Source organism: Argentina anserina, chromosome 2 (assembly GCF_933775445.1).
Source record: "Argentina anserina chromosome 2, drPotAnse1.1, whole genome shotgun sequence".
Classification (NCBI taxonomy): domain Eukaryota; kingdom Viridiplantae; phylum Streptophyta; class Magnoliopsida; order Rosales; family Rosaceae; genus Argentina; species Argentina anserina.
Genome location: NC_065873.1, coordinates 12,480,881 through 12,503,256, shown reverse-complemented (window position 1 = coordinate 12,503,256; position 22,376 = coordinate 12,480,881). Strand labels below are relative to the sequence as shown.

The 22,376-nt window shown below is 38.8% G+C and overlaps 2 protein-coding genes across 2 annotated transcripts; one reads left to right on the top strand and one right to left on the bottom strand.

Annotated features, from left to right (window-relative positions):
* The first annotated feature begins 1,251 nt into the window (after positions 1–1,251).
* On the top strand, positions 1,252–4,213 carry LOC126784784 (5-formyltetrahydrofolate cyclo-ligase-like protein COG0212). The gene is made up of 6 exons (XM_050510291.1): positions 1,252–1,667; positions 1,751–1,841; positions 2,059–2,285; positions 2,779–2,854; positions 3,663–3,788; positions 3,888–4,213. The coding sequence occupies exons 1-6, from the start codon at positions 1,275–1,277 to the stop codon at positions 4,055–4,057; spliced, it is 1,083 nt and encodes a 360-aa protein (XP_050366248.1). The 5' UTR covers positions 1,252–1,274; the 3' UTR covers positions 4,058–4,213.
* A 1,308-nt stretch (positions 4,214–5,521) lies between these two features.
* LOC126784789 (protein LIKE COV 2) lies at positions 5,522–12,818 on the bottom strand. The gene is made up of 7 exons (XM_050510299.1): positions 12,648–12,818; positions 11,285–11,337; positions 11,054–11,163; positions 9,127–9,294; positions 8,286–8,383; positions 7,731–7,857; positions 5,522–5,980 (listed from the first exon to the last, which is right to left on the bottom strand). The coding sequence occupies exons 1-7, from the start codon at positions 12,747–12,749 to the stop codon at positions 5,895–5,897; spliced, it is 744 nt and encodes a 247-aa protein (XP_050366256.1). The 5' UTR covers positions 12,750–12,818; the 3' UTR covers positions 5,522–5,894.
* Between the last annotated feature and the right edge of the window lie 9,558 nt (positions 12,819–22,376).

Here is a 22,376-nt window from a genome sequence, read left to right as displayed (position 1 = left end):
GTTAACAAGAATACTACGGAATTCTATATGTGAAACTAACTTAGGGCCTTGAATCACATATAATTTGAAACACAAGAAAAAAAATCATTGAATCATAACACATAAACTCTTTGACATGAACACAAGAATCATTGAGCAAGAAATCGAAACTAATTTATAACATCTTGCAAATCGTAAATTACATAAAGTCTTCCACAAATTCAGAACTAACCAAAACTCAAAAACAAATCAACATACAAAACATCAAAATTGTAAACATGATGAAGAAGTAACGAGTTACACTTTGTAAATCTCCTTACAGGTATCAAGACAAGGTAACACGACTTCAACTTGAATGACAATCCTAGACTTAGAGCTTTGGATCGAATGGAATGAAAGGTTATGGTGTTCACAGCTTTAAGGATGATGAGTAGTATTTAGGACAGAGCTTTAGCTATATTTAGTGCGAGATTGATGGTGAATTTCTCTTGATGTCGTGCTTTATATATAGGAGCAAGATCAGCTTTCATGCAGTGCCTTTGAAGAAAGGTAGAGTTTTATTTCAATGTCGAGATCTTCTTTGATATGGATTTTGATTTTTGAACTCCAACTCCATCCCTGAATGAGAAATCAAATCTGAATGGGGGACACTAATGGGCTGCACACGTCATGGCTTCTCCATGTCCAACTTGGATAGTAACTCACGGCTTCATGCTCTCCTTGTCCAACTCAGAATGTGACTCACACGGCCTCCCCTCTCTTTGTCCGTATAAGATTTGTCTTTCCTGAAAATAATTGGAAAGTTTGAAATAGAAAAAAAACGAGAATATAAAAGTAGAATTCTAGTCGAGTAAAGAATCATAGCTTGATATGGATTTTAAACACTTAGCATGTTTTCATCATCAAATCACATATATTCGAGTTAAGCTCTTTCCAAACACTTATTCATACAAAAGAACTAATACACACTAATAAGAAGTAACAAAGAGTAAGAACATGATATATACATTAAAAATGACACACTTGTGCTCTTATCACTCGTCTCTAATGAATATAATATAATTTTACAATAACATATAGTGCAAAGTGTTCAGGTATTTTCACATGCATTTTTGTTGACAAATTGAGTTTTAGTTATAATAGTATAGATAACGTGATCTTCTTCGTTACATGATAACCCAATAATTTGATTAATCCACAAAAAAAATATTGACTATAACCATGTATTGTACACTCTTAACTGATCCAGGCTTAGCTATAAGGCTGAAGCAGAGGCACACAGGTACTCGTTTCCCATGTCAATGGACTCAACTCGTCTCCTCCGAAATTCCCACCCTTTCACATTCACACTCTCTCCATCCTTCACCAAAACCCGCCATTATCCACTCTCTCTTCCCGCCGCAAGTTCCAGCAAACTCTTCTGCATGCTCAAAACCACCCGAAACGACGCCGCCGTCCCCTTCGACGACGCCGCTTACGAGGCCGAGCGCCACACCCTCGACGCCCAGGCTCGCCAAGCCATGGCCGATGAGGCAGCTTCCAACGTCACGGAAGACCCGAAAGCTTGGAAATGGGTGATCCGGAAGAGAATCTGGGACATGATGGAGGCCCGCAACATAGCCCAGAACCCGAGGCCTGTCCACCACCGCATCCCCAACTTCGTCGGCGCCGCAGCCGCCGCCGACAAAGTAACAGAACACCACTTTCGGTTTTGTCTTTTGATTATTGGGTCTCGCACCAAAATTTAGATGCAATGTGTTTTTCTGTTTAGTTGGGGCAGTTGGAAGCTTTCCGGGTCGGGAACTGTGTGAAGGTCAACCCGGATTCTCCTCAGAAACAAGTCAGGTTTCTCACACTGTCTGGTCAGTTCTAATTCTACTTACGTAGTACATAGTCGTGTAGGTTCCGACACTTTTTTACATTGTTGTAATGTTCTACATTATGATATATACATTCTAGCAAATGTATGAGGAATTTCATGGAATTTCGAGTTGTATTTTATCGAATACTGGTTAATTCTTCGTTGTTTCGATGCAGGAATTAGTATTAGTTAATGTAAGGCTTTATTTTTTGCTGCAGAGGAGAAGAAGTTGTTAACTCCTCAACCCCGATTACGGACTGGGTTTTTCTCTGTGCTTGAGTCTCAGATGTTGACTCCTAGTACTATGAAGGAGGCGTGCACGTCTGTTGGGGTGGCTAAATACGGGCGGCCCATCGGATTAGATGAGAAAATCAAGGTTGATCTTATTGTCATTGGTTCTGTTGCTGTTGATCCCAGGACAGGTGCTCGACTTGGCAAGGGTGAGGTAATACAGCAACACTTAAAAAGGCTTTAGCATTGCAGTAAATAATGTGTTTTGGCATCAAGCCTTCACTGGTGCACATAGGAGTAGGGTGATGTGTAGGCTACAGGGATAATTGTTTTATCATTTTCTCAATATATATATATTTCTCGTTCTTTCTTTTATCTGAATTTAGTGTCAACATGCCCTATCTTAGTCACAGGAAATGGATGAGGGATTCTATGAATAAAACATGGTTTGCATCTAAATGCACTAGGATTAATCTTTGAATTGTAATAAAGATATGGTTTGCATCTAGACCCCATTTTCTGTATCTTTGGAGTATGGGCAGTTGACAGCTCCTACTTACAACGCTTATGATTATCCATTTTGAACCTGTTATGGAAATTATGTACATTCTGTAGCAGCTTCTGTTATGATTTTGGGTAAACCTAATTTGTTCAGTATGTTTGACAAAAAATATATAAGTTTTTCCAGTAATATAATTGTGGTGCAGGGATTTGCAGAGCTTGAATATGGAATGCTGCGATACATGGGAGCGATTGATGATTCAACACCAGTTGTCACCACTGGTAAGTGTGGTTTCGTTGCACTACCTGGTGTCTTTCATCTGCAATAGAGATGCCTATTTCTTCCTTGGAGCAAGGAACATGATAGGTCTGCATTTGAATATAACTAATCTATTTTTAAATGTTTTCCTAAATATATCTAGCCTCACTACCAACAGGGATAGATAAATAAGAGAGACTATCTAAAGAGGAGAACAAGAAGAGCTAAAATTGAGTTTGCATCATATATTTTTTTAACTGTCTTTAGGGATGTTGTTTAGCTATCTACATTAGGAATACCTTGAAGATTGTCGCCATTAATATGTCATATGCCACTGTGCACGTGCTTCCTGTGTCATGCAAGGCAAGTTAATATGTGTCTACCATGTAGCACATTTACAATTAGTTTTGCATTTTGTTATGGTTGAACCGTTGAACAGTGCATGTAGTACAACTTGAACAACTTCATTTTATAGTCTGATTATTCAAGTTGAACTTGCAGCATAAGTGATGATTGTTTAACTAGGTCTGCATCTTTAACATACTTAGAACTCCAGTTCTGTAGCTGTCCACTTGTCCTTCTAATGACTAATTTTTTGCAATCGTTTCCTTCATTTTAAGCAATTGTTGGAGGAGAGGGAAGTTAAACTTGGGTCTTTATGTAGGGTAATTCCTCTTAAGCAAAAGCTATAAGCTTCAGCCTCAATTCCATCCACTATTTGAGATAATTGGTTTAGGAAATTACTTTTGCCGTCTGAACTACTATCTAAATACATTTTCCAACTGTGCTTAGTTTCTATTTATATCGAAGGTGACACAAACTTTCTTGCAGTGCATGACAGTCAATTAGTAGATGATATTCCAGTTGAGAAGCTGTTAATCCATGATGTGCCGGTTGACATCATATGCACTCCAACCCAGGTCATTTTAACCAACAAATCAATTCCAAAGCCCCAAGGTGGGTGAACTCTGCATCCTACTTGATTTTTCATTTTTCCTGGAAATATAATTTCACTTCAAAGTTTATACTTTATAGACCTTAAATTCCATAATGTAGGGATTTACTGGGAAAAATTATCTCCTGAGAAGCTTGGGCAAATTAGAATACTCCGAGAGCTGAAGAAAAGGATTGAACAAGAGACTGGAAAAAAATTGCCATGCGGTCCATCAGAGAAGCTGCCTCCCACAGCGCGAAGAGGAAACTTGGTAGGTGTCAAAAGGAAGTGAAATCTTTCTTAAACCAATAGGAACACTGTTTGTCTGTTGTGTAAATGTGTAATACTAGATGCAACTGTAGTAACCTTAATTCTGTTGCACCTTGAACTTGGTTACATTAATCTATAGTCAATGTATAAATGTATTGTTAACTCATTCTGCAGTCTACTCCAGAGTCCGAAAGTAATGAAATTCATTATTGAACTACTTGGTTAACTGAACAATTGGTCGTAATCCTGGCGAAAATTTTGCAGCGCAGAAGATAGTTTCAGGATGAACATTAGTTGTTTCAACTCAAAAAAGAATGGACATTAGGTAGGCAGCAAAAGAGTGAGACCAACAAGAGGATGGGTCATGGGTGTGATTCAGTGAAGAATTCTGAATATGTTGAGCGAAGGGGGAAATCTGTTTCATATCATGTTGAGACAGAGTGAGCTTGAATGTTTTGTGACTAAGTAATGATTTCTCAACATGATATGAATCTGATGATTACGTTAAAGCAAACAGATACAGATTCATTTAAGTTGCTGATTTAATTAAAATTTTGACTGGGTTGCCTTGGACAAATCTATCCTTGCTCGATACCAGAATGTAACAAAAGGGACTGAAATGCGTAGATTCGCTGTAGCATAACCTTTTGAGTTCAAGATCTACTTTTGTCAGTGAGAAAAACAGAGGACTTAATTTAAGATTTGAGACTCAAATTGGTTGTGTCAGATTGGCATTACAATTAGGAGGAAATCAGATATATTTGGGGGTTCGGAGTTTTGGACCGCACTTTCAAGAACGTTCACTGTTAGTTGATCTCAACTGCTGTTTCAGTTTTCTTGAACACTTTACCAAGATCATCTTTGAACTTATTTTACGAGCTAATTATCACGGACCTAGCCATTCGGCTGCCACACTTGGTCCATGCAGAGCTCCATCCCCATAGAACCAGCCTTATCCAACGGGGCAATGCACTGGTTTCACCCTGCCTTGAGCTCATCACGGGATCGGCTCCAGACCCCAACCTGTGTGTAGGGCGGCCAACTCGCCTCTTCAACGTTAAGTCCCCGACTAGCGACAAGCTCTCCGAATTTAACCAGGTCGGCATGTCTGAACCCCTTCGGAAGGAGCAACCATATATCTCCCACACTTTTAATCTTGGAGCAAATCCCACATATGCGTGATGTTCTTATAACCAGCGACGCCCACGATTGACACTCCCAAAATAGGGACGTGACAATGCTAACTTGTAGCGCAAAATAAAAGGCTGTCGAAATGAAACCAACCCAAATGCACTAGAACATATGGCGTGAATGTCATATTATTCAAGACCTAACATTGTATTCATAAAATGATTCGACTAAGAAATGTATTGCTTATCCCATACACGTGCTACCATGCATATTTTGTGTAATACTGTGCATAATCGTAGTGTACTCTGCTGTAAGCCTGTACCAGTTTAACTTCAAGTAGTTTCTAAAACCAGTATTAAGAACTAGTATTGGGTTTTGAATATTAAGCCTAAGGTACATTTCCAAAGTTTGATACAGACTTGAGTAAATATATACATTTCCCTTCTTTTTACTACTTAATACATATCTAGCATCAGCAGAAAATACATATATTCAAGTAACAGTGAATTCAGGAAAAAGAAAAGTGACCTAGTGACCTACATAATACATTTGATGAAAGAAACCAGTAGAAGGAAACCGAAGCTAACATTCCAAGAGCAAAACTTGAGTTTTTATCATCTGATTCACATCTCTACTTGTATTCTATAAGCATTGATCTAGACACACATCATCTGTGGTCAATATGACAAGACATCCAAACATCGTAGGGTGTGCACCTGTTAATAGTTTTACAGAGATACCATCCTTTTAAGAGGAACCCTTTCAATTGGAGAAATCACCTGTGGCATTGTCATACCAACTGATATTATGATCTCTGCAGTAAGAGCAAAGAGAATAGTCAAACAATGGTGCAATAATACACACTTCCACAAGTTCTACTGACCACAAAGATAATGAAGTACTCGGACTCGGAAAATTGAAATGCAAGTATTCCAAGTCTAAAAGTTATTTTTTCCTTCTGACCAGAAAAAGTTTAGAAGTTAGCAAATAAAAAATAGATTAACCGCTAAAGAGGATAATTATCAAGCTTCAGAACAATACTATTTTCCAACTAATTGGGATCATATCAAAGTGCAACTGATATCATAAAACTGGAAGCAAATTATTTCAATCGGAGGTTACAAGCAAATTATATATAAACGTCCAACTGAGCAATTAAATAATTTGATTCTAGCATACTTAAGCTATGCAAACTTATGTCTATGTTAGCATCTACATTATCAACACACTTCAATGACACATAACAGAGCTTGAGTTTAACAGCAAGGAAGCTCAATAAATGAGTCAGCTCTTCATCAAAAACCAGAATAGGAAAAAAACAGGCTTGCATTTAACATACAAATGATGCTATACAACCATTCTGACAAGCAACTAAACTTCAATCCTATACAGGATTCAGGACCAAACTTTCTAGTTTCTAAAAAACAGGTCCACCAATGAAACACTTGGCATAACCAATCTTTTTTAAAGACCTGTTACAACCTAGCAGATATCACTTGAATTATCAACAACCCCTTTGACTGGTTATAATCTCTATGAGCCTATATATGAGGGAGCACTCCCACCAGTTCAGTGATGGATTGGAAATCAGTAAGGTAATTCGGAAATATAACTGTTGACTTGATAAAATCTATCCTACGGGAAATTTTGGACTTCGCAAACATTGACATGAATGAAAATGATTTGGAATCCAGTTCTGTTTCACAAACTCCCAGTCGCCAGTACGACTAATAACAGGAAAAAAAATCACTCCAAAGAAATTAAACCAAAAAATTATCTTGTTACTTTCTTGTTAGAGCTTGGCCTTATTTTTGTCATCACAAGACAACTTGAGGGAGCTGAGCTTGATTAATCACAATAACCAAGCTCACAAATTTTTTATTACCTTCCAGTGCAAAGTCAATTCCAAACTGAAATATCTTGTTGCATTAATGAAGGATGTCAAAGAGAAAACAGTGGAGATCTGCATCTAGGTTTATGGGTCTGAGCCTATAAACTTTTTCACCTATTCTGTTACTCTCGAGAAGTGAAGTTTTCTAACAGTGATTCTGCTTATTCTCGGTCATAGCATATACCCTACAATAACTTGCTAAATCAATGAAACATCAATGGAGAAAAAAATTAAATCTGCATTTATGTCTATCAGTCTTAAACTATACTACAGCATTTGTTCCTTTGCTATCCAGAAATTATAGCATGTTGTCTGAAGCCTGAAGGTAGTTCTTTAAATTCTTTTTGGGACATTGCACGTGTACTACAATAATTATCAACCTATTTAACATTTGAAAACTATATTAATAGGTCCTAACTAAACTCCATTTCTTGCAGAAAAAGCATCAGTTATAGGCCTCCACCACTGTTACTCAACCTATGGTTCGAGGATTATAATGTACATAGAGTTGTCCTACACTCCTATATATACAAGGCGATCTAAAGACATTTTCTTAATAGTTATAAGTAAACTCACAATGAGAAACCCATTGCACGCAAACTTCGGGGATTGATTTAAACAAATATATATATATATAACCTATGCGGCCTGAGTCTGCAAAAGAAAAACAAACCTATGCCTTCTCGAATTGACAAATTCGGTCGTATAATCTCTTTGGAATTGACCAAAAATATATCTCCAATGTACAGATGGTTTGTTGGGACATAAACACTGCACAACTCCTCATCTCCATCATCCCTCTGCAATGAAACCCCCAGTTATAAGATAAAAGGAGCACAAAACAATGTAATACATAACATAAACTACTAATATTGGAGGGCAGTGTATTTCAACGTCTGATACCGTAAAACATATTTTTCTTCTTATTCGACTTTTTTGCATCTAAAGCTTAGATTGCATTGTAAAAGAACCAAGGCAATTCGTATATCTTGTTACTTTTGGAGGGAAATGCATATATGATATTTATTTGAAATTCTATATCAATTTTTTTCAGGATTCAATTATTTGTGGTGTGCAACCATCAATAGTGAGAGCAAAATAACCCTGAAAAGTAGATAAGCTGCTAAAAACATAAAATTAAAAATACTGAACCATTAAAAGTTACTCTGACAAGCTCTATAGTATCATATATAATAGATTTTGTATTAATTGCTTACTCTAAATGTACCTGAAGGATTACAGACGATGTGATGAAACCAAATGCGTATTCACCAATCCTAGGATGACGGATAATTGCAACCTCTTTAAAAGCACTGGTATTTTGGTCTGTCCAACAAAAAAAATTGATTTTTTTTTACAGTTATCAAAATGGAAACAAGAGAACAATTACAAAATGAACTTTGATGCCAGATATCTATAATTTCTACCAAGTCGATAAACCATGAATAACTTGCACATCAGAATTTATCAATTAGTTTGGGAAGTATGCAGCCTAATAGCGACTATGAAAATAAATTATTGTGTCAGAACTAGCTAGGTCATTGTTTGTATGATTCTCCGGTTAATTTTCTGTTCTTATTAGTTTATTAATTTACTGATTTAAGACTGCATTAACTGTTATGTGTTGATGGTAAATTACTCTATATCTTCAACTGAGCAACCAAAACTTTATCTCACATAAGCATTCAAATTTAAAGCCCAACGGTGTAATGCACGTGAAAACATATATTGAGTACATCGCTATGACTGTTATGAGACAATTAGTAGAACCATGGAGGAGTCTCAAGGAACTAACATATTACTTCCTGGCGGCTAGGTGCTAAGCGAAGTCGTACAAAAAATCAATTCAAAATTGGGTTGGAGAGCCCATGAACCAAATGAATCAAACAATTTCTGGACTGCCTGTGGCTGGTCAGATTCAACAAGAGTAAAGTTAGGTCTAGCCTGATTGATTGGTTAGATCATTAACTCAAGCCTAGCCAAATGTTTACGAAAATAGCAATGCTGCTACTTAAAGTAATCTTCAAGTAAGAAATAGCAGTTTAACAGATTGAAATACCAGTAATTACCTGGAGAAATTGCAGCACTAATTTGTTTGGAGGCCGAGTAGATGTGCTTCATAAAGGGCATTCGTTTTATGAACCACTCTCCAACCGAGAAAACAGTTGCACCCATCCATGATGAAGCAAATACACCGACTGAGAACATAAAAATCAGGGATGTAACGAATCCTAGGCCTGCAACAAGAGAACCCATTCGAGAAATTAGTCATCAATCACAAATTTTTGGAATAACTAATCTAAGATGCAGAACAGTGGACTATGAACTGAAACCAGGATAATAACATCTAAGACATTGTTTCAACAGGACACAAAAGGTGAGGCTGATCTACATCATCTTACATATATATAAAAGAAAACGAAAATCACCATATATGTCAACAGTTCATGACAATCATTGAAAACATATTTGGAGCATTTTCTCCACCAGTAATATGATAATCAGATTCTACACACTTCCATAACAATTTTCCTGATATGAGTATAACAACAATAATTGTATACAGAATACATGAAGTAATGAATAGTGGTTAAATTAAATTGGGTCCACCCAGACTAAAATGAGTAAACAGTTTCTTTTTCTTTTTTCTAACGAATAAAACAACATCATTAGATTCTGAATTCATAAACTTAAACAACCTGAAAGGGGCATAACTTGAAAATTCTACTTCTAGTCGAACAACAAATATAAACTGAAAGAGTCTCGGCGAAGAACCTCTGAATCATTTTGTTGAAGAAACAGCTTATGCCTTAAGAATTATTTCTGCGTTTCTGACTAATAAGAAACTCAATTTTTATTAAAGAAAGAACAAACATATATTGAATATAAGTACAAGCATACAACAGGGGACAAGTTTTCTCCTGAGAAAAGCTTCTTATTAAACCATTGCTCAAGTAGCTGCTCAGAATTATCCAAGTACAAGCATGCATCATCACTCTAAGTATCGTTCGTTTCCTTCTTGTAACAAAAAAATTAAAATATCTGGGTGGGTGCCGGGAGCTCTTATAATCTCAACAAGTTATCTTGTAATTGTCATCATACAAAGTAAAAGCTTCCAAACTTGAGAGTAGGACCAATTGCATGCAAATTTAAACATAGACTAGAATCACTTGAATTAAATATGAAATTCTATCCAAGTTTTACTTTTTTCTATGGAATGAGTGAAAAGCACAGGTGAGTTCCTTAATTATATTTAAATAAAAGAATAATCTACAGATTCCACTTTAGCTCAACCAAGTGGAAGTAATCGCAAGTCTTCCAGTAGTGAAAAAACTTAGTGCTAACAACTACACCCAAGAACCCCTTTGTTGTCTATTCTTCTATAGAAAACCAATGTTCACAAATGCTAATCCACGCAGAAACTTTAGCTGTCAACTTTTAATGGAATCTCAATATATGTTTCAAAATTTAGCAAAAACTTAGATAGTCGTAGAGACTAATGGCAAGCTAAACAGGTTGTTAATACTTGTTAATTTAAGGGTTACCCCACATTTAAAGTTTACTGATGACATTTTAATTTCCATATATCTCAAGTCCGGCTTTGTACCAATTAGATCACACAAACCATGTGGCAAAAGACACAGGAGGCTTGTCGATTCATACTTGCCTTCCTCAAATTTCAAGTTATCCAAAACTAATCCTCATTTACATGTCCCTCCGTATTAAATGCAAGACCTTCCACAGAAACTCATTCAAGACATTAGACACATATGCTGTAAGAAGCAACTACCCCAAGTACCCACATCTGTATCACATCACTGTACTATAATAATCGAAATTGGTCATAATATTATACCTATTACCATTCTAACTGCTGGTAATATTTCTTCTAAAATAGATATCTATTTTCAGCAATTTATTGTGCAGAACTTAGCTCTTTTAAGAATTAGCAGTCTCAGTCCCAAAGTAAATCAGCTTGGTGCTTTGGAATCTTACCAAATATGTTAATACCAAGCCTGGCATATACTGGACTGAAGAAACCATCCACGAACTGAATAAACCACCAAGTGATGAAGAATGTAACAGCAACAGGAAAGAGAACCATACTGCAATTTGTCATTCAAACACACTTTTACTATGAAAGCAATATGTATTTAACAAAAATAAATTGGAAAAATAATCGTAAAACTAAAAACAAAACAAACATATCCATGCCGTGCAGATTACCATCCAGTCATAAACTTCTTTGAGACCCAACTCTGGAGTACTGCATAGCAAGCCTGATGAACCAAGTGCCAATGCATTACAGTATGCACAAAGTTATTTGGCTACAGTGTATAATATATGCACTGTAAATAATCAACAGAACAACCAATAAAAACAGATTTACACTTGGACGCAATTCAAGAAATGGAGTAACTCATGAGTTTCAGATAGAAACAAACAAACAAACACACGCGCGCACACACACACAGTCATACAGAGAGTAGGATTGCCAAAGATGATAATTAGAACTACATAGAGGAAAGTGAGTGCATAAGTTTCAAAAATCATTTGGATTTCAGATAACTACTTTGCAAAACTTTAAGACATTTTGTTAATTCATTTTCAACTCTTATAATTATAGAGGTGGTTTATAAAAAATAAAAAAAATAAAATTGACCAAGTACCACTAATCTTATCTCCGAGCAGTATAAGCCTACACCAATAGTCCAGAATAAATACAGCTTCCCAACCACCCAAACTCAGTCAAGATGAGGTTTGAATGATCAGACAGGTTAAATCGATTCATTAAAAAGTTAATGAAAATAAAAGTGTCATCCATAAAAGATATTGAAACCATTTCACACAAATAATTTCAGTACACTGACTGGTTTATTCTGTGTAAAGACGATGGGTAAACAGTATCCCTACAATCTACTTTGAAGACCATCCATGGTGCAGGTTGCTGGATTTGCTTGGAGCATCGAGGCAGCATCCCTAAACACTATTACGGCCTTTGTCAGGCAGCTTTGGGAGATGTGACTGGTTTGGCTCTTTTATGATGTATTTGGTTTAAAATGAATAAACAGATCTTCAAACAGAATGAGTAGCAAATGGAGTAAATTCATAGCTCTTAGTGGTCTTCCCTTTCTAAACCTTAGAGACACCTTCTTGATAGGAATAACTAGCCTCTAGGACTCAAAAATTATCTTTAAATTCCTTCCAATATCAATACTTATAGGGTGGGTCTATATGACTGGGAACACGCATCCATTACAATTGGGAAACCATATCTCCTAGAATTCTTCACTCTTCTACCTCCTTAAGACATTGACATGACGAATAGCTCACATCTCCTCTATGTCCATAAGAGGAAAGCAACAATCTCATAAACCCTAGTGCCCCACACTAATCTGTTGCTAATACTTTCCAAAACTACACTCAGCTTGACCTAAATACTTCACAAAGCATTGAAATAAAACATAACAATCAGGATCAATAATCCAAGATGCAAACACATGCTCTATATATATCTTATGGAAGTTCAATTTCACAGTAAATACATCAAAATATGATTTGAGTTTCCAAATTGGGAAGAGCTGGAGACCTTGCGAGTGGAGGAGTTGGGGGAGGCGGGAGGAAGTCTATCTTCAGGATCGGGTTGAGTGAGTGGACTACTGGACGACGTGGACTCTTTAGATTCCGCCATTTGGTTTTCGACAAACGGCGACAGAGAGAGAGAGAGAGAGCCGGAGAGACGGAGCTTCTTGTGGCTTCTGGTTTGCTCACTGTTTCTCTGCGGGGATTTTGCTCACAACTCTGATTCTACCTTTCTACCAATGAGAATGCTAGAGCACTAGTTGACGAACACACCTTAATTGTTTTTTTTTTATTTACCGACCTTTATTTATAGGAACTTTACAAAGATTGTTTTTTTTTGACCTCTTATAAAAAAAAGTCATTATTGATATTTAAGGGAGCACGAGCGTCACCTCCCGCTCCAGACCCCACACAACTGCTCACAACAGCGAGTCTGCCACGTTAGTTCTAATCCTGCAGCGACTAACCGCAATAGAACAACATGATGCCAATCCACGGTGCCAACCAGTGTTCGCAGCCAGGCCGGGGGCATTCACTACGCGAATAATGAACACCGTGCGCCCTTCTCAATCCAAGAGCCCAAAAAAAACGCCGTACACAGGCGAAGGCGATCCATTTCGGTACATTAATAACTTCAAGAAAGTCACTGCCAGTAGAGAATTCGACGACGCCACCTTATGCCACCTGTTCAACGAAACACTAGATGGGGATGTCATGAATTGGTTCTTCGAACAACCGGCGAACTCTATGGATTCTTTCGCGCAGTTCACCACAGCATTTCTTAATCGGTTTATCCTCATGGCCGGAGCCGCCCACACAACTGATGGCCTATTTCAAGTAAAACAAGAGAGCAGGGAAACATTGGGGCCTTCGTCATGCGATGGCAAACAGCAGCATCCAAATGTCGGAACCTGAACAAAACGCTCGCCTTGACCGCTTTTAAGGAAGGACTACGGTCAGAGAACTTCTTGTTCCATATCAATGTGGACACTCGAATGTGCGGCGCTACATATGATGATATCATGACTGAAGCAGTACGATACGCTCAGGCAGAATATGTTACATACGGGGAAAAGCGAACCCCAGTACCATCAGACAAAACTACTGCGCCGCAGACATCTGTACACACAATCCCCCTCCAGCGTGAGCTCTTCCCTAACATAGAAGACCATAACAAAGGCAGGAAAAGAGTGGCATCAGGCAAATCACCGTGACGCGCGCAACAACGATCGGCACAGGGGCCGGGATAAGAACAGGAGACTTGGCCATGAACGTCGCGACAACAGAGACCCTCGCCAAGTTAACGCGATGGGACGCCATAGGGACCACACACCGCCTAGGGAAGAGACCCTGGAAGACTTTTTCCACAAGCATCAGGGTACGCTGAGGAAACCAGCAAGACCACTACGCCCCCAAACCGAAGCAGAAACTGGCAAGTGGTGTAGATTTCATGAAAATGGAAGTCATAACACGAATGATTGCCGCACCCTCCGCATACTAAGAGCCAATGGCGATACGGGGGTTCACCCGGCGCAGCAAAGGGTACAGTAGAACGTAGTCGCCGTAGTTGAGAACATGCGCCGCATCAACGTCATAGAGGGAGGAGCCCTGAAGACAAACATGTCTAACCGAGCAAAAAAGCGCTTTGACCGTAGCAATCACCCAAGGTAGGTGTACGCCATCACAGGAGGAAACGCTAAGCGACAGAAAGAAGGGTGGAAGCCGATCACCTTCACTGAGGAAGAGGAAATTGGCATCTCCATACCCAATGACGATGCTTTCCTCATAGACGCAGTCTTGGGCGGACAATGGGATGTAGGGAAGATGATGATCGACACGGGATCCGCAGTCAACGTCTTATTCAAGGGGTGGTACGAAAAGATGGAGCGTAGTGGCAAGAAGTTGGTACAAGACCACGAACCGCTAATCAGCTTCTCTGGCGACATAACCCAACCCCTAGGCTCAGATTATATGACAGTACGCATTGGGACCGCACCATGCACAGTTTGCGTTGAAGCCGAGTTCATCATAGTCGATGGCTACAGCTCCTACAACGGGATCATCGGCTGACCTACACTTAACCGGATGCGAACTTTTATCGCCGGACACATGATGCTCATAAAATTCCCAACTCCGCATGGAACATGACAGGTCCGGGGTTCACAATCCGTAGCAAAATATTGTCAAACACGCGTGATTCGACAAACGCGCAACCGACACGAAATCTTGGCAGTACATGCCACAGTAAACTTCACCGACAAGGTCGTCGACGCACGAGATGGCGAAACGTCAAAGGACAAGAGCAAGCAGAAGGCTACGCCATATGAGGCCAAAACACCGGCAAACCCTGAATCTTGGAGCACAAGATCAAAGTCGGCGCAACTCTCAGTCCCACTGTTGAGAGAGATTTAACAAGTTTCTTGGGCGACGACATGGAAGTCTTTGCATGGTCCTATGAGGACATGCCCGACATCTCGCCCGACATCATCATGCATGAATTGCACATCAAACCTTCCGCACACCCAATTAAACAAAAGCGCTGAAGCTTCGACGACAAAAAGTGCACGGCAATACGCCAAGAAGTTGACAAATTGAAAGGCATGAAGTTCATTCGGGAAGTGCAGTACCCTAAATGGATCTCAAACTGCGTTATGGTCCGTAAAGCTAATGGTAAATGGCGAATGTGTGTGGATTACAAGAACGTAAACAAAGCATGCCCAAAAGACAGTTTCCCCCTACCGAGAATTGACCAGCTAATCGACGCAACGGCAGGTCATGAGTTGCTAAGCATGATGGACGCCTACTCCGGATACAATCAGATACGCATGAACCCGACGGATCAGGAAGCTACGACCTTCGTCACTGATAGAGGCCTGTACTGTTATAACATCATGCCCTTCGGATTAAAAAATGCGGGCGCTACGTATGTGCATTGCGTCACACAAATGTTTGACCAACAAATCGGTCAGGAAATTGAGGTGTACGTCGATGACATGCTGGCCAAAAGCATAAAGGCTGAAGACCACGTAACCAACCTCCAAACCATCTTCAATGTGCTCAAAAAATACAAGATGCGATTGAACCCGGAGAAATGTTTTTTCGGCGTAACAACAAGTAAGTTCCTGGGCTACATCGTCAGTCAACGCGGCATAGAGGCAAATCCCGAAAAGATACAAGCCATCCTGGATATGGCGCAGCCAGTACTCAATAAAGACGTAGAAGCCCTCCAAGGCAGAGTCGTGGCACTATCTCGATTCATATCAAGACTGACTGACAAGTGTGAGCCATTCTTCAAACTGTTAAGGCGTTCTAAGAGCAAATTGATCAAATGGACACCGGACTGCCAAGAGGCCTTTCAGGGATTAAAAGACTACCTCGCCGCAGTACCATTACTGTCGACCCCACAGCCGGGCGAACCGCTGTACCTTTACCTCGCAGTATCCGCAACCGCGGTCAGCAGTGCCTTAGTTCGCCGTGATGGAACTAAAGAACTGCTAGTTTTCTACGCAGGAAGGGCCATGAATGGCCCAGAGACAAGATACCAAACACTGGAACAATTAGCCCTTGCGCTCATCATAGCAGCCAGACGACTGCGTCACTACTTCCAAGCTCATAGCATCCATGTACTTACAAACCAGCCTCTCAAACAAGTACTACAGAATCCAGAACACTCTGGGCGACTCAGCAAGTGGGCTATCGAGCTGACAGAATTCGACATCGAATACAAGCCACGGCCCGCCATAAAAGGACAAGCCGTAGCTGATTTCATTGCAGAAATGATTCCCCGAGATACGACGGAAGTGGTACCAAATGATGTCATTAACCCCATCAAGATTTCGCCATGGAACTTACATGTAGATGGCTCCAGCTGCGCCAAATCTAGCGGAGCAGGGATCATCTTGAGCAGACCGGGGGAACTCGAACTCGAGTATGCTCTAAAATTCAACTTCGCTGCCTCCAACAATGTAGCGGACTACGAAGCACTGATTGCAGGACTACAATTGGCCCTCAGCACGGGTGCCACCAGCATCAATGTGTTTAGCGACTCCCAGCTCGTGGTCAATCAAATTACCGGGTCCTTCACTGCCAAAGATGAGCAATTAGCAGCCTACTTGGCGTACGCCACACCGCTGTTAAAGCGATTTGAATTCTACCACATCAATCAAATACCAAGGGCCAATAACGCAAGAGCGGACTCCTTAGCAAGACTCGCCACGGAGCAACCACACCAATGCCACAAGGATACCAGGGTCGAAATTCTCCACCATCCTTCCATTTACCAGACCTTGCAACAGATATGCCAGGTAGAGCGCGATCAAGCCTCATGGATGGATGAGATAATAACATTCAAGCGTAACGGCAGGCTACCCGAAGATGAGACTATGGCAAAGCAACTAAGGAGGCGAGCGGTAATATACTACCTGCGGAACAACACGCTCTATCGCCAAGGTCTGCTAAACGCCGACCTTAGATGCGTCACAACCAAAGAAGGCAAGCAGATCTTGAACGAAATCCACAGCGGTGATTGTGGCAACCATTACGGCAGCCGCGCATTGGCTGCAAAGACACTCCGCACAGGATATTATTGGCCCACACTAGCCTCCGATGCACAGGAGCTCGCCAGATCTTGCCACAAATGTCAAATTCATGGACCCATACCACGCCAGCCCTCAGAAACGCTATCTTACATAGTCAGCCCGTGGATCAACTGTCTTTAAGGAATGGATCTAATTGGCCCACTTCCCGTCGGAAAATGCCAATTCAAGTGGGTCATTGTGTGCATCGATTATCATTCCAAATGGATTGAGGTTGAGTGAGTGGACTACTGGACGACGTGGACTCTTTAGATTCCGCCATTTGGTTTTCGACAAACGGCGACAGAGAGAGAGAGAGAGAGAGAGAGCCGGAGAGACGGAGCTTCTTGTGGCTTCTGGTTTGCTCACTGTTTCTCTGCGGGGATTTTGCTCACAACTCTGATTCTACCTTTCTACCAATGAGAATGCTAGAGCACTAGTTGACGAACACACCTTAATTGTTTTTTTTATTTACCGACCTTTATTTATAGGAACTTTACAAAGATTGTTTTTTTGACCTCTTATAAAAAAAAAGTCATTATTGATATTTAAAATAAGAAAAAAGTCGAATAAAATTTCAAATTTTTTTTTTAAAATCAGATTGTCAAACGCCTTAAAGCGTTGTTGAAAATTACACGATGTCATTGCCAAATCTTTTTTCTTCTGGTTCCACAGAACAACTTCCATCATGGATCTCAATTTCTACTTCATCTTCCTCATCATCTCAATGACCACGCCTCCATCCTTACTCACCAGTGTTGGCTGCTAGCGGCCTCCAAGCACCGCGCCATCGTCTTCAATCTTCTCGCCTTCATTTCTCTTATTCTCGTGGTTCAGCTTTCATGGCAGACACATGATAGGAGCACAAAGTGTGACGTTCTTAATATGTTTATGCCATATTCTTACTCTTTGTTACCTCTTATTTAGTATATTTTAGTTTCTTTTGTATGAATAAGTGTCTAGGTAGAGCTTATATCGATGATGAGTGAATTGATGATGAAATCGTGCTAAGTGTCAAGAATCCTTGTTGAGATATGATTCCTTGTTCGAGTATGATTCATTTCATATTTCTTTGTTTCTATTTTCTAGAGAAAGTTATGGCCACAACAAGGCACAAAGGTCAGATTTTCCGAATTGAGAAAATCTAGGAAACCTTTTGGTTTCAACTTTGTGGACAGCCTCCCTTGGGTTTCTTTCTCTATATATAGAACCTCATTTTCACATAAAATAAATCATCAACCTTGCTCACAAGACTAGCCAAAGCTTTGCCTTAAACACTACTCATCATCCTCAAAGCCATTCAAGCCGAAAACACCATCTTCCTTTCATTTCATTCGATCCAAAGCGCTACGCCTAGGATTGCCATTCAAGTTGAAGCCATGCTGCCTTGTTTTGATACCGCTAAGGAGATTTACAAAGTGTAACTCGTTACTTCTTCAACTATGTTTTCGGTTTGGATTCTTTGTGTGATGTTGTGTTTATGTTTTTGGCTAGTTCCGAATTTGTGGAATACTCTTATGTAGTTTACGATTTTACAAGATGTTATAAAGTAGTTCTGATTTTGTTTTTTATGATTTCTATGTAGATGTCGTGAGTTTAAAATTCAATGATTTAATGATTCTCTTTCTTGTGCGTTAACTATATGTGATTCAAGGCGCTAAGTTAGTTTTGCATATAGGATTCTTAACTGTTTTTGTTAACTTGTTAAAGTAAGTGACATGCTTGACTTGTTAGTAATCACTAGGAATTAACCATGATCCGTTTGTTATCTAAGATGCGCTAAGTAATTAGATAAGAGATGAATCAATAAAGTGGTAAGATTGAGAATGACATGTTACCTTATAATTTCTAAGCGCTAAGATAGGATTACCATGTCATGTTTCGAGTTAGGGATGCGCTAAGTAACCTAGTTCGACATTAGGTTGTTTGATCACTCAATACTTCTCCGCTAAGGCTCGGTGTTTGCATAGGATGAGATTATGATTTTGAAGCTACTTGTGACGATTTGTTTGGTGATGTTTATGTGTTGGTTGGTTGATCACATGTATATATTAGTTTAGGATTTATTTTTATGTTCTTCATACGATTCTATATCAAATCTTTATATCTCTTATGAATTTGATTGTTAAATGTTTGTGATTCTTTACCCTAGTTGGATCCCCGGTTTGTGAACGATACCCTCTTGCTTTATACTACTAACGATGTTTACAAGGTTAATATTGATCTCGAGTAATCGAATCGATCAACACATATCTAGTTGCATGACGATCAACGACCCGATGCTGCAAGGGTGTGATAACGGTCTAATAGGCACATTGTATCATCCTTAAATTCTGAACAATAAAATTTCAAAATTTAGAATGCTAACACTCTAAAATAACTTCAATACAATTGAAATTACTTTACAGATGCATATCAATCCTGCGTTTAAACATTCAACTCAATTTACAAAGGAATTACAACTCACAGTTACAACAAGTTAATGTACAGTTTATAGTTGCTCTCAACTCTTACCAAAACATTAAAGATAAACAGCTACAAGACAACTAATTACTGCACAACTGCTCAATCCTTCGACGACAGCTATGTATTACCTGCAGCCAGTATTCTAAATATCAGATATATTGGCCGATATACCGGCGATATTTAGAAAACGATACGATATCGCCATATCGGTTGACTATATCGGTCAACAGTCAAATATCGGTCAAATATCGGTCAAATATCAGTCAAATATCGGTCAATTTTTTATTTTTATTTTATTTTTCAATTTTTGTTTAATTTTTTTACTATTTATTTCCTTTTTTTTTTTGAAAAACTTATATTTGTTTTTCATTTTTTCATATATATTTTTAATTTATATATTTTTTAAATACCTATTTTTTATTATTAGGTGTCGTTCGTGTACTTTAATTGTCATAAAATCAAGTATTTATTTTCTTTAGTTTACTTAGTACATTTTTTAGTTTATTTGGTACATATTGAAGTATAATTTTATAAATTTTATTGAAAATAAGCAAATCCGATAAAACCGATATATATCGATATATACCCGATATATCGTTTTACCCATCGACCGATACGATACCGATAAGCGATATTTTAGACCATTGCCTGCAGCACTACCTCTTGCACCATTAATTGATGCACCGGGATTGCAGACACAAACTCGGTTAGCTTCACAGCTGATATGAGTAAACTAAACATAAATACTCCACAAATAAACAATAACATCAACAATATATCTCACACCAACATCATCATATTTCTCAAGACAACTTTATCATATATCTCACAATAACACCAACTCACGCACACCATTTTTGGGTTACTGTGACACCCACATCGCACCTATAAAAAGAACCAAGTCCGAATACCATAAACACATCATCGAGTCCGAAAACCAGAAAACACCTCACCGAGTCCGAAGGCCAGAAAACACATCACTGAGTCCGAAGACCAGAAACACATTTTAACATAACTCGAATGTTAAAACCACACATACAATATATCAATCCAACCTATGATATATTGTAATACTCTAACCAACCCACACAACACAACCACACCCACGCAGGCAAGAAAAAAAAAACAAATAGTGAATCCTGCATGAAAGCATAGATCAAGAATTCACGAAACAAATAAATATGAATATACAATAGGTATAATCCATGCATAAAATTTAATTCAGGAGATTACACTTACAAAAGAAAACATAGGAGAAAGGTAATGATTCTTGCATAATAACGTAGTTTAGGAATTCACCATATAGAAAACAAACACAGAAGAATGAATAGTGATTTCTGCATAAAAGTGTAGTTCAGGAAATCTTTTAAAAATACAGGTAAGAAATAAGAAGCTGACATCGCACACACATCAACTGTAAGCTACTCAACAATTAACATAGCCTCCCTAACCATCAACCGTTTTGAACCATTTTAATAAAATCTCATTTTACTTACCCATGAGCCGTAGTCGATAAAGTCCATATATTTTAAAAACAAAACATAATTAAAAGATGATTTTTAAATAGTTAATGATCCTAGGACTATGCTAACCCAAACAAGATAACACCACCAAATCGATCACATCCACATATAAACCCACTTTACTGGGAGGTGCGTTTTCCTATCCTCCCTGTCGATTCCTCCACAATCACTAAACAATTTCCTTTTAGCTGCCACAAGACAAAACGACTTGACCCACACCACATGTCACTTGGGCAAAATCTCACAAACACACAATATCGCCGGAAGGCATATTTTATTTTCTTCCAACCAAACAATACACAAACAATTACAATATCAATAATATATGTCGGAAGGTACATTTTCTTCCAATCCGGCCAAATCAAGCAAACAACACTTTAACTATACAATTATTTCATCCACAAACCTCCATTTTACCGAGAGATACATTTTATTTCATCTCAGTCCCATCCTCCACACAATATAATCCAACAAATTATACTCAATATCTTTCATAAATAAAATGTAACGATATATATTCAACGATAATATATGCACATTCTCATTACCATTTAGAAGTACATATATATATATATATACTAATATAACAATCACACAACAACCTAAATATACCAAAAATAAACGTAAATATGTATAGTTACCGCCATTGGTAAATATGTATAGTTACCGCCATTGGTAACTAGGTTAAACGTCAGGTTTACTCACCTTACTCCGCTTAGCAATTCGTAACTCTAAGTGAGTTCACTCACTCTCTTCAATGCACTACAAGTACCTAAGTGACAATGAAAATCATTTAGTAACTTAAATGACCCAAAGAACCTTCAACAAACCCATGAGGAGTAGGAACCTCATATTGAGTAGCCTGGTCCAGAGATCATCGTCCATGATGAGGGATGAGTTCTCAGGCTGATCAGGGACATTTCGAGGTTGGCAGCACCAACCTTTCACGGAGGTCTCTATCATATGGTAGCTGACCATTGGATTGAGAACATGGAGACCTACCTGGATCTGGTAGTGTGTTCCGAGGTGGAGAAGAGGATGATAGTCACCTTCTTTTTGAAAGATGACGCTCTTGATTGGTGGAAGAGTACGAAAAGGACAAGGGATGTGTCAACTCTTACCTATGGGAGTTTTTAGATCTCTTCGGGGATAAGTACTTTTCAGCTACAGTGA

Coding starts and splice junctions, on each gene's coding strand:
- LOC126784789 (XM_050510299.1), bottom strand. CDS start 12,749: ATGGCGGAATCTAAAGAGTCCACGTCGTCCAGTAGTCCACTCACTCAA. Junction 9,295..11,053: donor GCTTGGTATTAACATATTTG/GTAAGATTCCAA, acceptor CTCTTGTTGCAG/GCCTAGGATTCGTTACATCC. Junction 5,981..7,730: donor GTCAATTCGAGAAGGCATAG/GTTTGTTTTTCT, acceptor CTCTTACTGCAG/AGATCATAATATCAGTTGGT.
- LOC126784784 (XM_050510291.1), top strand. CDS start 1,275: ATGTCAATGGACTCAACTCGTCTCCTCCGAAATTCCCACCCTTTCACA. Junction 1,668..1,750: donor CCGCAGCCGCCGCCGACAAA/GTAACAGAACAC, acceptor TTTTCTGTTTAG/TTGGGGCAGTTGGAAGCTTT. Junction 2,286..2,778: donor CTCGACTTGGCAAGGGTGAG/GTAATACAGCAA, acceptor ATTGTGGTGCAG/GGATTTGCAGAGCTTGAATA.